The sequence below is a fragment of the Ramularia collo-cygni genome, assembly GCF_900074925.1.
Source record: "Ramularia collo-cygni strain URUG2 genome assembly, contig: RCC_scaffold09, whole genome shotgun sequence".
Lineage (NCBI taxonomy): Eukaryota > Fungi > Ascomycota > Dothideomycetes > Mycosphaerellales > Mycosphaerellaceae > Ramularia > Ramularia collo-cygni.
Window position 1 is genome coordinate 926,051 of NW_019716263.1, and position 16,630 is coordinate 942,680.

Below are 16,630 nucleotides of genomic sequence, written 5' to 3' on the forward strand. Positions count from 1 at the left end.
TGCCGAACATTGTTCTACAAAAGGCTCGGTCCGCTTGCTGGTGCGACGTACGGAAACCTTGTCGCTCGCGTAGGTTCGCCCGATCCGAGCAAGTACGAAGATGGGAAAGTGTCTGTGTCACGTCCACCAATCCACAAAGCCTCATAATCTCCCCATACCGTTTGCAGCAGTACCGCAAGAACAACGAAGCCTATGCTACGTGCACATCAATGCATATTGCTCTCCACAATCCAGGCACCGTAAGGAGCAATCGGAGACTTGCCGGCAGTTGCCTCTAGTGAATTTTTAGCCTCCTTGGCTAGAGCTCCTATAAGCCAATGCCCCTGGAGCCGGAGATCCGACGATGCCGGCGCTTCGCCATGCATGAGCATCAAAATACCTAATGTGCAGGCGAGGTCGAGCTGTGTGTGTCATCTAGAATATCTTGTTCTTCTACAAATGGATTGGACGACTTGATGATGACATGTGCCATTCCAACAACCCGCATCTGCGCCCAATCTGCACTGCAGCTTGCATGACGCCCACGCAGAAGTCTGCGTATCGAATCCCGCAAGTCCAGACCGAACGTTGCTATATGCAAGGCACATGTACAACCCAACGGTTCCAATCAGAAATCTCTACTACGTCAGCCGTGTTAATTACCATCGGCTTGCATTGCGGCCTCATGTGGTATATCAATCTTCCACAAGCAGGGTCAATCTAGACAACATGTCAGTCCCGTGTCGATCTCCCATCCGCGGCAGCATTGCTGTCAACAGTCAGAGCCGCCCGCTGAAACCTTCTAAGAGACTCTTCAGTGCCGGGGTGGCGCAAGCATGACGAATGCGATCCACATTCGCTACATACAGTACATTCCCTCCTTCAAAGCCACAAGTGACTCGCTTCGAGGCGGGAAAAGACAAGACTTGATCAGAACCAGGATATGACCACAATTGACGTGAGAATCTCGATTAGATTGATCGGCTGTCGAAGTTGTTTCATACTCTCCTCAGCTAGCAATATCCTTGAAGAAATTGAAGATGGCACGAGCCCTTGGGTATAGCGTGGAGAGAAGTTACGGCGCACAGACGAGTGGCATTGACGGCGCTCGGGCGGTGCTTTAACACCTAGAAGGTCAGTGACATCTAGCACGGGTCCACTATGCGGTCCTTCGATCGGATGTAGGTGGGGCAGAGGAATGTCTATCGAGCGTTTGAATGAGCGGTATAGAGCTCGGCAATGATGAGTCTGACTCGCAATTCCTTGGAAACCGGCTCATCGAGTCATTACAAACTTGTCAACAGGCCTCTGACCTCGCGGGATGACATACATGTGCAGATTGTCTCGAGAACAATGCGTGGGTATCTTGGAGGCAAACAATGCCTTTGCAAACACCGGCAACGAACCATTCCACCTTCCAGACCTATTACATCTTCGCTCCTCGCGAGATCGATGATACGATCCCATAGTCTCACCTACACCGCTTGATACTTCCGCAACTGCGAGGCATGTTAGTAAAGTAATCAGACCTTTTGCGCCAAGATTCCAACTTACATCAAGCGTCAACGCCCTCGAACTATTCACTCCTTGATCCCTCATGACACCAACCAACGTCTCACTATTCTGGAAAAATCCAGTCTTCAACGAAATCACCACGAATTGATATCCAGGTCCCGCATGCTCCTTCACGTACTGCGCCAACTGCGTGGTATTCGCGTGGTCGAGCGCAGCATCCACCTCATCCAGCACGAAGAATGGACTGGGCTTGAACTGATGAATCGCAAATAGCAGTGCTAATGCAGCCATGGTCTTCTCTCCACCAGAWAAATGCTCCATGTCACGGAAACGCTTGAGAGGAGGCATGGCATGATATTTGACACCACTGAGGTAGGGTTCGTCGTCGTCCTCAACGTCAAGTGAAGCCGAGCCTCCCAGGGGAAATGATTGGGTCTTTGTGAGCGCGCGATATACGTGTCCAATCTGCTCGGAGATCTGATCAAAGGCTTTCTTGAAGAGGTCCATGCGGACTTTCCGCACGGCTTCAAAGTCTTTGGTGGCTGTCTTGGCAGCGAGGCGGGCAGCGTTGAACTCGTTCTCGGTGGCTTTCAGACGGTGGGAGGTGGTTTCGAGACGATCGGCAGATCGCATGTTGGGTGCCATCTTGTCGAGTGCGGTCTGGAGACTGGAGATATTTTCCGCCAGAGCTGCTTCACACTCGTCGCTGCCGTCTTCTTGGAGATCCTCATCCAGCTTGTCAAAGTCGACGTGGATGCCATAGTCCTTGACTTTCGCCAATGCCGCGTTGCCGTCATCATCATCGACATCCATGGCGTCTTCGTCCTCCTCATCGTCAAGCATTGCGTCTTCAAGAGGCAAGGCGTCAATCTTCCGACTGCCGCGTTGCAAGGGCAGCGATATGTTCTCGACTTTGCACGTCCTCAAAACACCATACCGCCCTGTCGCAGCTTTTTGCATGTCTGCCTCCAAAGCTGATATCTCCTTGAGTGTGCTGTCAACGCCCTTGCTGCGCTTCTGTAATTCGCGTCGCGCCTCTTGAACGACCTCAGCGCGATCATCGAACTCCTTCTTGAGATCTTCAAGTTTCGCATTGAGCTCTTCGATTTCTTCGTTGAGTTGCTCAATTTCGCCGTCCAGCTTCTCCTTCCGCGCTTGACATTCCGCGACCTTGTCTTCGTAATTTTTGCCCGATCTTCTTACTGTATCGAGACGCTCGCCGCATTTCTTCAGATTCTGCTTCTCAAGCTCAATCAATTGCTGAAGCCTTGATATCTGCGTCTTGAAGTCCTGCATTCTTTGTCGGTTTTCGGCCTCGTAGACTCCCTGCTGCTTGTCATACTCGCGGATGTCGCTGTATCCAAGACGCTTGCAAAAGTCTCCAAAAACCTCGTCTTCGACCTCAGCRGCAGATGCCTGGTGCTCCTCAAGCGACCGCCTCAAAGAATCGACGCCACGAACCTGTTTTTCGTATCTCGGTCGCACTTCTTTGGCCTGCGCCTGTAGATGTTGCAATTCGCGCCTTTTGTCGTCAATGTTGCGATCAAGGGCCCTGAGTTCATCCTTCAGATACTTTTGCTTGACGTCCAGACCCACGAGCTCGGATCGAAGCTGCTCCTCCTCAGCTTGTCGCTTGTGTCCTTTGGGCAGAGCGTCAATATCTGCCCTGAACTTCTCCACGTGCGATCGTAATGCATCGACTTCAGCGTCTTCAAAGCGGCGTTTCTTATCGAAGCTGCTTGCACCTCCGGTCATGTTTCCGCCCTTGTGGATGACGGTACCATCCAGAACGACGGCTTTGGCATCGACGTTGCGTTGAAAGATCAGAGTCTTGGCAATGGCAATGCTATCCGTGACGATGGCGTCTCCGCATGCAAAGCCCATGGCACGCTCAAGATTGGAATCGAAATCGATAGTGTCGATTCCTAACCTCATGCCGGGATGCATTCCACGAAGATTTGCATTGGGTTGCTTGTGAATGATGGTGTCGAGGGGAATGAACGTGAGCTGTCCAGATCTCTGGTCCTTGAGGTACTGGATGCATTCTCTTGCGGTCTTCTCAGAATCAACCACAATTGAATCATAGTGCCGACCCAGAACGGTCGCGAGCGCGACCTCGTACTTTTTCTGCTTCGGCCGACACAAAAGCCCAAGTTGCCCTCGTACGCCAGGATAAATCCGCTTCAATTGAGACACTATCTCTCTCTGGTTGGCTTCCTTTTGGGACTCACGCTGATAGCCTTGGGCCTCCTGTAGCTTAGTAAGGACGGCGTGCAACTTTTCGTCCAATTCTCTCTTCATCTGATCCGTGCGGTCACGGTCGCTGACGAGAGAGTTGATGGCGAGGGTTTTCTTCTCATACTCCTTGCTCGTCGTCTTGAGATTGGCAGCAAACTGAWCCCGTCTTTCTTGTAGCTGGACCAATTCATCCTGCATGCTCGCGACCTGGGCCTCGGTACCGTCAAGCTGAGACTTGAGCGATATGGCAGTCTGTTCGTCGCTCTGCAGCTCACGCGTTATACTCGTAATCTTCCTCTGGTCTTCACCGGCTTGCTTGGAAACTTCCGCCTTCAACCGCTGCAGTTCGGCCTCGTCTTTTTCGCTCAGTGCCGTGCCCGCTTGTTGCAGTTTCGCGCGGTACTCCTTCTCCCATCGGTTCTGTGAAGTCTGGACAGCGGTTAGACTTTTACTATGCTTGTCAAGGTTCGCTTGTATCGCGTCACGTTCCTTGCCAATGGTTTGGCGATGCGCCTCCACCACGTCAACCTTGGATTTGTTGATGGACAGGGTCTCCTCCACAGGCACAAGCTCGTTCTCCTTCTGCTCAACCTCCTGCTCTCGGCGCTTAATCTCACGCTCACACTTGTGCACTTCGCGGCCAGACTTCGCTTGCTCGGTCTTAGCAGCCTCCAGGCGGTCCTGGTACTTCTGCACATTGCGACGGAACTCCTTCAACTCAGCCTGGTGTTTCTGCATCTCGCTTGTGCTCTCCTCAATCGTCCGTTGGAAGTGGAAGAGTTTCCACAACACATGAGTCACAATGGCCTGGTCCTTCTCGTCGCGTGTCCGCTCGAATTTGTCGAGCTCCTCCTTTTGCTGTTGGTATTGCTTGATCTCGCCATTGATACCGCGACGCTGTTGGAGCTTATATCCCTGCTCCTCGTCTGCCTTTTCCTTCTCTGCCTTTAGCCTCTCGTACTCGGCCTTGTGCTCCAGCGAACCGCTGATCTGCTCAATCAGACGCGTGAGGTCTTTGGGGGATTGGGAGGCAACCTGCTCGATGTCACCCTGGAAGACAAGGAAGTTGCGGGCCTTGATAAGGATGTTCTCGGCTTCCAGTGATTCATTGTACATTTTAGACGTCACGGGACGGTTGTTGATGCGATATTCGGATGTTCCCGCTGCAGTGATGCTGCGCTTCCACCTCTGCTCCTCGCCGGCGTCGTCCTCAAACACGGCCATGACCCACGCGGTCTGTGGGTCTGATCGTGCTTGTTGGGTACTAGTCTGGGTCTCTTCGTCTGACGCGCCGCCTTCAGCATCATCAGCATCAGGCGCATCTTCGGTTGCGGTGCCATCGGCGGCGATTTTGGCTTGTTTGAGTACCCGCCCACGATAGACCAGGTCCTTGAGATGGGTGGACCGCAGATGCGAAGATTTGATGCCCAGCACAAAGGAGATGGCGTCCATGGAATTACTCTTCCCCGATCCATTGGGCCCGATGATGGATGTGAAGTGCGAATCGCCGAATTGCATGACATGATGGCCTTTGTATGACTTGAAGTTGAACAACTCCAGCGCGAGCAGCTTGCCCATGATCGCGTCCGCGCAGCCTCGCTGGCGACGGGGATGGAAATAATGGAGGTGAAGTGTTGTAGGTCGACTAGAATGTGGATGGCGTGTCGCGWGAATGGATTGTTTCTGGCGGGGTGACGACGCGTTCCTGACGCGAGATTTGTCTAGTCCCCCGTCCTCTACCTAGCTCGGACACACAACACCTCTACATCCATGTAAGGTACCTATGGATGGTTTCCTGACAACAAGGTAGTCAGGCAAAATGGACATGGACGTCGACGCCGCTTCCCGCTCGCCCTCGCCGGTTCAGCCGCCGCCGACACCCGCAGCGCCGGGCCCGCGTGCCTCTGCTCTTCAAAAGCTCTACGCCGATGCCGTCAATCACATCATCAAAACATGCYCGTACAGCAACTTTGCCTCCTGCTTTCCCACGCCAGCCAAGCAGGTGCCCGGCAGCGTCAAGCTCCTCCACGAGCAATTCACCGAAAAGCTGGGCGAGAGCATGCGGAAGGAGTTTGACAGCATCCTCGAGGAAAGGAATGTCGTGCCGTCGTTGAACGAATTGGACCGATTGATCGAGGATGCAAAGCGACGGAAAGCTTCTGCATCGGTTTCCGAGGGGCGGCCGATACCTGCACATACTCTGCCAGCGAAACAACTATACATCTCGCATTTGGCACCGACACTGCAGATGTACCAGCGGCAGATGGAGGCCAAGGAGGAGATTCTAGGAGAGGAGAACCAGGTGCTGATCGAGAAGATCTTGCAGCAAAGGAAAGATATCCAGAGTCTTGTGGATGGTTTGGAGGGTGTTGTAAAAGATTTGAATGGGAGTGTGGCTGCTATGAACCCCGAGGAGCTGGATGTGCTGAGGGAGGAGAATCGCGATGTTGATGAAGCGATGAGGTAGATTGTGTTGGATTGTTCTTGACTGTCTGAGCTCGGGACTGGTGTTTGGAGTTCTGCCACGGCCTATATTGCGAGAGATACCAGGGGATGAATTGACATGATTACCATTGTGGCGCATGAACGAATGGCATCGACGGCAAGTTGCAGTCGACAGGTCATATTGTGAGCCCAAACCGTATCGGCACCCAAGACACCCAAGAACCAAAGGGCGGTAAACTCGAAGGTTTTCGTCTTGTCTGTTGAGTTCGGAAACTTGACAACAACGACAAAACGATCGAGACGACACCAGCTGACACAAAGCGAGTTCCATCTGCAGAGGGCATCGATTTGTTGGTCGTAGCTGCCTGTGCGCGAGCTAAGTCATCGAATCATGGCAAGGCATCACGGCAAGCTTCATTTCCACCGTCATCTCCATGACGCCAATGGCAATTCCGCCCCCGAGGGAACAGCGTCCATCAGAAACAAGACATCGGGCGGATGAGTGCTGAACTCAGCACATGTATGCTCCTTCGCTTCATGCGTTCACGAATGAATCAAATGATTACAAGCCTTGGAACTAGCTGCTGCTCTACCACATGGAGATCCCACGGCTTGGAATCGATGCTCACGAAAGAAGAACAATCTATAAGATCCACAATCTGATAGTTCCCAACAAGATCGACCAATTTCGAAGATTAATCTGCAGCAGCAGATTCATCTACACATATTGCGAGCTTGTGACGCCTGCCATCAGGCCAAGTCAACTCCATGGGGTGGGTTCAAGGGTCTTGGTGACTTTGTGTCGCGTCACACGGCACCTGTCCAAGACCCATTTCCCAAGACGATTTCCATCCGATTACCCTGGCGGCATGAGTCTGACGACTTGCCAGCCCGATTCTCCAAGATTTGGCACAGATAGGGGGTCTGGGATTGAACTCCAAACTTGGCTTCTGCTCGAGCGTACCCTATATGATGAATTGTCCCATCCAGACTCTGATCTTGTGGAAAACCTCATGGCAGATGGATATAGCGAGCGCGGTCGGATGTCGTAGTAAAGCGTTGGCTGCTTCAGATTTCTTGCAGCGGGTGTTTTAGCAATCCCCTTGCATTCACTCACCACGCACCCACCGTTCTGCTCCTTTGAAGGAATTCTCACCGTGCCATAATTTCTCGCCCTACTCTGTGAACCGACCTTGGACGTGACGCAAAAGAACGACATTTTTGCAAGCATAGTAGGCTGAAAATACAAAGTGAGTGAATTCACTCCAGTCTTGGCGTTACGGCTGGGATTAGAGCGTGTCGACCGCGCAGTCGATATTTTGACTACTACTGTGCCATACAACGGTCGCCTGCTCGTGTTATACAGCGTCTCGCTGCGTCGGAGTTGCAACTCACCCAAAGGCAGCCTCGTGACCTTATAGGTTCATGCCCTTGCTCTTGGACACCGCCCTAGGGACCGTTCATTGCTGGGAAGATTCATAGTCTACTCACTACTATACAGACTAATTGTACATACAGTTTTCGACAAGCAGCCAAAGTTGGTCGAGTAGCTCTCGCCTCTCTTCCCCTGTCTTGGTGCAAACCGAGGGGGAAACCTCAATCGATCGAATCGTTGGTACTCTTCATGTCTGTGTCGATGTGCGTCTCTTTATCGCACTTCGATTCTTTATCGCTCTGCGTCTCTTTATCGCTCTGCGAATCTGTATCGCTCTTCGTCCTGTTGTCGCCACCCATCTCGATATCGCCCATCGATCTATTGTCGCCTCTCATCTCTTTCTGCGCGGCTGTGATTTTGGCGAAACTGGGAGGGTCGCGATCGTATAGAAACGCACAGAGAATGAGGCAGATCGCTGCGAGGAAAGCACATACCCCGACTTGGAACTTGAAGGCATCCGAGAAGGCTATCGACACTGCCTCGATTTGTTCGAGGGTGAAACCCTCCAGGTGCGTGAGTGATTTGCGCAGGGACGCAATCTGCTCACTTAAAAGGACATCGACGAGCCCTGACGCCAAGTGTCGGTTCTGGATGACGGTGGCCAAAGATAGACCAATGTTTCCACCAATGATGTGGCTTTGAGCCAAGAGTCCTTGTGCTGAAGCTGAAAGGGACAGAGAACCGTCAGCGAGATCAACGTTCGCAGGCCATGACTGACTTACCCGTGTCTTCAAGACTGGCATAGATTTTGATGTACAGAGTTCCTGTTGCCCAAATGAGGCCGACGCCAAAGCCAAGGAGTACTTGGAATCCATAGAGGCGATCGACGATTGAGCGATTGTAGTTGATGCTGTATATGAGACCTGTACCTAGGAGCGTAAAGGCACATCCCATGGTCATCGCGTGAAGGGTAAGATTGCGTTTGCTGGAAAGGGCAGCTCCCAGTCCTGAGCCTGCACATGGAGTCAGTGCCGTTCGGTCGCTCTATGAAATCTTTCTCACCAAGTGCACAGGCTCCAGATAGAGGCAATAGGCTTATTCCAGCACCTTGTGGACTCTTCCCATTGACGATTTGGAAACGCTCGGGTAGCTCCACAAGAATGGTGTAGAATAGGTAACCCACGAGTGTAGATATCCTGCGGTCAAGGTCAGCGCTTTGTTTTTCGCATGCATCTATCTGGTGGAAGGGCATACAAGAGATTGACCACGATGATTCTATGTTTCATGATCCTGGCATGGAATATTGGCGACACACGATGCGGACCGGGCTTCGAGAGGTGCCATATCCAAGCTGTCAGCGCCATGGCAGCAAGCCCGGCCAAACACAGACATGCAACGATCAGGCCTGAATTCCAGCGATAAGTTCCTGCGCCCGCCTCTTGAAGCGCGAACACAAGTAGCACAGCGGTAGCCATGAACAAAAGACAGCCGACGAGATCAAGTCGTTTCCATGCGATACGTCCAGCAGGCAACGGCGTGTGAGGCCATGAGATCATAATCAATGCGATTGCGACCACGCAGCAAGGCACATTGAATAGGAAGATCCATCTCCAGGAAGCATTCGTGGTGATCACGCCTCCCATAGTAGGACCGCTGTACAAAGTCTTGTTAGATTGCAATGTCAAATTGGAAAGCGATTAACTGACAGTACTGCCGATGTAGCGAAGACTACTCCCATTGTAGCTGCCATGAGCGGAAATTTCTCCGTGGGTGTGACCTCCAGCAGACTGACGATTGGTAGCGAGTAGAGTSCAGCTCCACCGATACCCTGGAGTGCGCGGAACACAATGACTTGATCGAGAGACTGGCTGAGACCGGCTCCTAAGGATGACCCCATGAGGATGACCAGAGCCTACTAAACATCAGCGGGCGTTCCTGCATTCCTATGAAGACCTACGATGACTGTGGTCCACTTCCTTCCGATGAAATCGCTAATATGTGTGAATATGAGTGCGAAGCCTGAGATCATGTAAGCTGGGCCTCATGCCTTTCGGTACGAGTAGCGAAATAACAACATACCAGCATATGTCAAAAAGTACGCCAGCACAATCGATTGCAGTCTCCCGAAGTCTTGAAACTCATCGCCAATGGTTACGAGTGCCGTGGCCACAATCGATGAGTCCATGTTGCTTAGTATCAKTGCCAATGACAGACTGCAATTTCGTCGTGAGCGAGATGCGATATATGCACAGTCAATGTCCTACCTTAGCTGTACAGRGTACAGTCTCCATCCATGAAGCTGGCCAGCAGGAGGCCTACTTGTTGCGAGTACAGGTTTGGCTTGTCGTTCTGTGTCAGAGGTGGCATTTTCCTTGGGCGTTGATGGAATCATTGTTATTCTAGTCGGAGACCACGAATAGACGACCGCTCGACTCTCAAAGTTGGACTGGAATCCTGTCATAGGAAGACATCGACATTGGATATACAAGCCAAATATTACGTACCGCAAGTACCGTGATCCCTTGTCAAGAGTCTTCGAGCACTCCAAATATGGCCTGTGTCGAATCGTCTAGTAGACTGGAGGTATGTTTCCTAGGCTCCAAGCCAGGTCCGTGGAAAGGCAACATCGTGCAGGCACGCATGACCACCCTGCTAGCAACATGGGTCGAAGAGCTGCCAAACAGGTTCTCGCGGGTGATTTTGCCGATCCAATGGAAGATCGCGGGAGGTCTGATCAAGGTCTTGCGTTTTAACAATAGATATAGCCGGTAAATTGCACTCTCAAAGTGCCGGGTCCAGCATGATCCATCATCCATGCCAGAACGATTGGGTGTAGTAGACAACCTAAATTTTGGCAGATCAATGCTATTGCTTACCTCGTCATCCCGTAGACTCTATACCTAGGGATAGTAAACAAACCCACGGCCAGGGCGCGGTTGAGGTCTTGGGACTCGAGGAAGTGCCCACGTCCCTCGTCGATGCTTACGTCAATTTTTCTTCTTCCACAAGCAGGGGTGTCCCTCTATGTGTGGTATACCATCATAGCGATTGAGGACAGGAAGCGGTATGCCCGCCACTTGAACACTGACTGTGACGTAGGCTAGGAGGAAGTCGGCAATCTTACCTGGGATGGCAGAGAACGGTCCCTCTCGTTTCTCTCTCGCGATCCGGGCATCAGATCGATGACAATACTGATCCCCAACGACTTCCCCAATGCACGACTTCCTCCTGGCCCAGCTTGGCAGTTCTCCAGGCACCCCTTGACACGGACGGGTCTGACATCTGCCGACGCACTACTGTCGGCCGAGATACATTCCATGTAAGGCGTTGGCCTGAGCGTCAAATCAGTGGCCATTACGTCGTTCGATGAAGCCTTTGTCAGTGTCGTCGACCGTCACGAAGATTGTCGACCGTCGTGAAGATTGTGCGCCGCTGATTGTTCTGAGCGACGCCATCGAGGTATCTCGACGTAGCCGCGTCAACAAGGCGTAGATTCTGGCTGGTGCCAAGGAGTTTGGGCCGATAAGGTCCGTGGCGGTTGGGAGCATCTGAGACGCTGTTGAATTCTTTCTCGCTGGGATAAGGAAAGGCAGCCGCTGATAATGAGCCCGCGGGCATGGAAAGTTTGGGTTGAGTTTGCATCTCCAAGGCACATGAAATTTCGATTTACAAATGGACCTTAGTGGAGCAGATATTATTGGACGCAAGAGGCATGATGAGGCACCTTGTAGACTGTAAGGTAGTATATCACTTTCCAGGTTCCAACGGGGATCCAGGCAGTTGCGCGCCAGAGGCGGGGGCGGACGCTTGACGGGGATATTTCAGCCAATGCCCTCGTCTTCCGACGAGTCCACCTTGGCCCTCTCCTCCTCTTGAGGTTATGGTCGAATCTAGCGCAAAAGAAAGACCGTTAAGCTTTGTGGGTGAGTTTCCGGAGGAAACCTAAGAGTCGGGTAAGGTGGAGAGCCACGCGCCCACGGAAATCTCCGCTGGAGAAGCAAGGCAAGGATACCCCTCGCAATGGCCGGATAAGGGAAATGCTTTCATCATCGTGGACACCTAGATAGGAATAACTGTGGGCATAATGACGCGTGCCGTAGCTGATGGTGGTTCGTGGAAGGAAGGTACCTTAGCACGCATTCGGAACCTGAAGGAATCGAGGACCATGCATGCATTCGAGAGGCACTGAGATTGGTGTTGCCGGGAAGTTCCCACAACATCCGATGTCTGGTATAGACAAGCCCTCGTCCACCTGGAGTAAGGTATAGTAAGGTACCTTCCTTGGTCTTGGCGAGATTTCCGCGCTAGGGCGTAGGGTAGTGGCTTGGCGATGGATGGTTCGAACTGTTGTGCATATGTGGGTCCACTGAGCTGATATGAAGCACACAGTAAAAGTAACTGATTGGCATGCATATGAAAACTCTGCATCTGAGATGCGGCTATATCGACAGAGCCTTAGTCATCTGTGGGTCACGTGCCAGATCCACAACACGAACTTCCAAGGGCCGATGAAACTGAACGTTGCCGCCCTACCTATAACAAGCAAAAATATTGTATCTTCTGCAACAACGACAGGACGACTACGGAGACATTATGCGATCAGACACTGGATCATTCGTGTTTAACTCTCCGCAAGGCTGCTGCTTTTTGTGCTCATAGCCACCTGTTCGTAAGCATTGTCGACGATTCACCCACCACAAGGAGACACAATCTTCAATWTCGGCGGCCCTTGTTCGGAGAGTCTTCCTGGTTCAACGAAACACTCATACTCTCGCCACCTCTCCTTGTAATACTCTCGCCACCTCTGCTTACAAGGAACATTTTCATTTACAAGGCCACAATACAAAGTTTGAGGAAGCCCGCCGACTGGATATTCCTGTATGCGGGAGACTCATTGTATTACCACGGTCCCTGGAGCTTTCTCACGCCATGTCCAACCCAATGCCAGCCGCTTGGACACCGAGACACTTTTGATGACATCTTCATCTCTACCGCGGAAAGCACCCCTGAGGGGAGCGATGGCCATCCATCTGGTTCGAGCGCTAGGACTAAATCGAGCGACGACATGGCCTCGGGCATGCATCTTGAGGGATAACAAGTGTCCGTCTGGTAGAAATGAGATCAGGTCTTTTTCTTCATGTCCACCGCCGTCTTCTCTCTGTTCGCCTGATTTCTTAAATCTTCGCTAGCGTTGCTCAGTCGCAGCCATGTTGTTCCTCAGCTTACGTTCGCTTCTGCCATTCACTTCACTTCTTTCCGCCATTACAGCCTCGCCATTCGATCAATTGATCTAACGCGACGATAACAACACTGCGGCACCACCCTACTCCCTTCCCAACCACTACAAAGACTTAGCACAGCGAGCAGCAGCAGTACAGAGACAGCGTGACGGGTTCCAGTATGGTCCAGCAGTAGCCGCCGGGCCCTACAGTGCCACTGGGCCACTAGGCGAGGCGAGAAACGCGGCCGACACGGCCATTATCAAGGCAGAACTCGCAAGCCAGCTGGACTATGTGAAGAGTGATTACACCATAGCAAACGCCACCGAGGCTCAATACAACAATCTCACGACTCTCGATGACTACACCAGACTATACGACAGCGAATGGTTGAGTAGCTCGGGTGGAGAGGGCCCGGCGCTCGGCCTACTCACCAACTACACGCAAGATCTCCTCTTCTCCATATGGGGCGACTGTCTTTCAACCCCTACGCCCTTCGAAGACTCACCGCAGACGACTCGATCCCGTTCGAAGTCCCGCCGACGATTGTCACCGCTCAAACCGGTCTCACAGCGGACCAACTGCTGCAATCGGGACGTCTGTTCTACGTCGATCACCGAAATCAATCCCGCCTACCGCGAAAGTCACAGTATTCCGCCAACTCCGATGCGCTCTTCTACATCTGTCCTCTCAGCGGTGACTTCCTTCCCCTAGCCATCCGGACCAATTTTGGGAACAATTTGATTTAGACGCCAGCCGACGCTCCCGATGATTGGTTACTGGCGAAGATGATGTTCAACGTCAACGACTTTTTCATGGGGCAATGGGATCACTTCGCCCGAACTCATTACGTCGTCGAAGCCATCGGTCTAGCTGCACAGCGGACACTGAGCGCAGAGCACCCTTTGTCGGGCCTCTTGAACAGATGTAAGTCTAACGGCTGACCCCTTATCCTCCCACAACACTGACTCTTGTCAATAGTCTTGCATGCAACATTCGGTTTCCGCCCAATCGGTGTTGCCACCCTCACCAGTCCCGGTCTTGCGGTCGATCTATACTTTGGTTTATCTGGAGAGGCTGCAGCAGAATTTTCCAACACGACTTACTTTAATGGCTACGCAGGTGCTGTACAGGCGAACTATTTCTACAACAACCTTCGAAGCCGAGGTCTGATTGACAGCTCCGATGGTCCAGAGCTGAAGCACTTCCCATTCTATGAAGATGCAATGCCGATCTACGACGCCATCCGAGCCTTCACGGGCGTCTACTGCGAGTCCTACTACGACTCTCCTGACGCCATCGCCAACGACGTCGAGCTACAGGCATGGATGGTCGAGGCTGTCGCAGCACAAGTTATCGACTTTCCGACTGCAGAGACCCTTCGCACAGTGTCTGACCTCGCTGACTTGATGGCGCACATTGCCCAAACCGTCACCATCGCACACCATTCCGTCAATCTCAACACACTCCTCACTGGTTCAGGTGTCCTGCCCTTCCACCCGATCGCACTCTTCAAACAGGTCCCCGAGGCAAAAGGCGTGAAAGATCTAACCTCCTATCTCCCAAATGTCGAACAAGCGCTCGACGTCATCAACTTCCACGCCAAATTCGCGAGGCCGAAGCTCGTAGGGACGAATCGAACCTTGGTACACCTGTTTGACAGCGAGGAGTTGCTGGAGAGGAGTCATCCGGTGGTACGGGAGGCAAATCAAGCCTACATGTCAGCTATGCGTGCGCGTAGCCAAGTCGTTGGTGAGAGGAAGTTTGGACCAGATGGACTGWGTCAAGGTATGCCATTCGTGTGGAGGGCTTTGGATCCTGATGTTATGCCTTGGAATGTGGCGATCTAGACTGTGTCGTGTACGTCTTCATCCTCTTTCTTATAATATAGAATAATCAACCTTCATGTACTATGATTCCACACTCCCTTCGTCTCACATATCCATGGCGCCGCATGAACGTTTAGCCTGAACGATGGCGGTCTTCTTCCCCACTCGCCTCGCCTCGCCCTATCTCGCTCGGCAATCAATGTCCCGGATTGAATACCACAGGGCGCGTCCCAATGAAAAAAAAAAGGTACAGCGTACGGCACGAGCCCCTTCAGTAAGTGGAAATAATTCGTCGGAACACTCTCATTATTCATTCTTGATACGAAACAACATTTTCCGGAATGGACGGGACACTGCTCAGCGTCGATGACATCTCCAAGCACAACACGCCCGAGGATTGCTGGATCGTGGTCGATGGAAAGGTCTGGGACATGACCGAGTTCGCCCCAAATCATCCAGGAGCTCCACACGGTAGGGGAAACATCGTCTCTTTGGAAGGAAAGGAAAAGAACAGAAAAAAGGCGTGCATCTAACGCGAGGGAATAGTCATCTGGCAACACGCCGGCCGCGACGCGTCAACCTCGTACAACGCCATTCACGCGCCTTCCTTGCTCGTCAAAAACCTCCCACCTTCCAAATTGAAAGGAATCGTCGACAAGGCAACCATCACCGCTGAATGGCAGCGTCCGCCTCCCCAGAGCACACCCGACCTCCAACGGAACGWGAAGCCTCCGCTCTCTTCCGTCATCAACGCCAAGGATTTCGAGGACATTGCTCAACGTACCGTCAGCAAAAAGACATGGGCCTTTTACTCCTCGGCAGATACGGACTGTCTCACTCGCGAACGTAACAAGGAGTACTTTGGCCGCATATGGTTTCGTCCACGCCTGCTACGAGATGTGCGGAACGTCTCCACTTCGACCAAGATCTTGGATCATGATGCAGACCTGCCTATTTTCGTGGCGCCGACGTCCATGGTGAAGATGATGACACCAGATGGCGAAAAGGCCATTGCGAGAGGGTGTGTGTCGGCGAGGGTGCCGCAAGGAATTTCCACCGAAGCGAGCTACCCTGTCGAAGAGATTGTCGAGTCCGTTTCCCCAACCCGACACCCTTTCTTCTTCCAGCTTTATGTACACAAAGATCGCCAAAAGTCAGAGGAGCTCTTGAAGCACGTCCGCTCACTGGGAATCGATACGCTCCTGGTGACTGTAGACGGTCCAGTGCCAGGTAAGCGGGAGGCGGATGAGAGAGTCAGTGTGGACCACAGTATGAGCAATCCTATGTCTGGTAAGACAGTTTCAAACGACAGTCGTGGAGGCGGCATTGGGCGGCTGTTGAGTGGTTACATCGCATCTGACTTTACGTGGAACGAGTTCACCTGGCTGCGGCAGCATTGGGATGGCAAAATTGTCTGCAAAGGCATCCAAAGCTGGCAAGACGCCAAAATGTGCGCAGATGCTGGGCTTGATGGCGTTCTGCTGTCAAATCATGGCGGGAGAAACTTGGACACGTACGTTATTACATCAATCTACCTTGTGGATCCAACTAACTGCTTCGCAGATCTCCTCCCAGTATCATGACCCTGCTCGAATGCCWGATGAACTGTCCTTCCATTTTCTCTCAGCTGGAGGTGCTCGTGGACTCGGGCATCCGTCGTGGCGCCGATGTTCTCAAGTGTCTGTGTTTAGGGGCCACTGCAGTCGGGCTTGGGAGACCGTTCCTCTTCGCAGCAAATTATGGTCACGAAGGCGTGGAACATCTCATTGAGATCATCAAGACAGAGCTTGAGACTGCCATGGCTTTGGTAGGTATCACTGATCTCAAGCAATGTGAGCCTGGCTTAGTCAGTACATTGGACTTGGACCATCTGGTCTCCAGAGGAGAAGGTCATCCCTATGCCATCGGTAGGAGAATGGATTCTTTTCGGTCAAGACTGTAGTCCGAGACTGCAGACTTTTGCGTGGCGTTCCCCACAACGTGAGTTCAAGCTTTGGTTCAGCCAATCCTTTGGACCCTGTCGCTGTGGC

At 52.3% G+C, this 16,630-nt stretch overlaps 5 protein-coding genes; 3 read left to right on the forward strand and 2 right to left on the reverse strand.

Annotated features, from left to right (window-relative positions):
• Window positions 1–1,454: 1,454 nt before the first annotated feature.
• On the reverse strand, window positions 1,455–5,310 carry RCC_06461 (related to cohesin complex subunit (Psm1); the record flags this gene model as incomplete). XM_023771724.1 has 2 exons in its annotated part: window positions 1,455–1,478; window positions 1,534–5,310. The coding sequence occupies 2 exons, from the start codon at window positions 5,308–5,310 to the stop codon at window positions 1,455–1,457; spliced, it is 3,801 nt and encodes a 1,266-aa protein (XP_023627492.1).
• Window positions 5,311–5,551: 241 nt separating this feature from the next.
• RCC_06462 (uncharacterized protein) lies at window positions 5,552–6,199 on the forward strand (the record flags this gene model as incomplete). Its single annotated transcript, XM_023771725.1, has 1 exon — window positions 5,552–6,199. The coding sequence occupies one exon, from the start codon at window positions 5,552–5,554 to the stop codon at window positions 6,197–6,199; it is 648 nt and encodes a 215-aa protein (XP_023627493.1).
• A 1,574-nt stretch (window positions 6,200–7,773) lies between these two features.
• On the reverse strand, window positions 7,774–10,013 carry RCC_06463 (uncharacterized protein; the record flags this gene model as incomplete). XM_023771726.1 has 8 exons in its annotated part: window positions 7,774–8,276; window positions 8,335–8,565; window positions 8,615–8,748; window positions 8,807–9,205; window positions 9,259–9,464; window positions 9,510–9,571; window positions 9,632–9,765; window positions 9,817–10,013. 8 exons carry the CDS (start codon window positions 10,011–10,013, stop codon window positions 7,774–7,776), a joined length of 1,866 nt encoding a protein of 621 aa, XP_023627494.1.
• A 3,546-nt stretch (window positions 10,014–13,559) lies between these two features.
• On the forward strand, window positions 13,560–14,621 carry RCC_06464 (uncharacterized protein; the record flags this gene model as incomplete). XM_023771727.1 has 2 exons in its annotated part: window positions 13,560–13,698; window positions 13,753–14,621. The coding sequence occupies 2 exons, from the start codon at window positions 13,560–13,562 to the stop codon at window positions 14,619–14,621; spliced, it is 1,008 nt and encodes a 335-aa protein (XP_023627495.1).
• A 320-nt stretch (window positions 14,622–14,941) lies between these two features.
• On the forward strand, window positions 14,942–16,542 carry RCC_06465 (related to glycolate oxidase; the record flags this gene model as incomplete). XM_023771728.1 has 3 exons in its annotated part: window positions 14,942–15,071; window positions 15,147–16,113; window positions 16,164–16,542. The coding sequence occupies 3 exons, from the start codon at window positions 14,942–14,944 to the stop codon at window positions 16,540–16,542; spliced, it is 1,476 nt and encodes a 491-aa protein (XP_023627496.1).
• Between the last annotated feature and the right edge of the window lie 88 nt (window positions 16,543–16,630).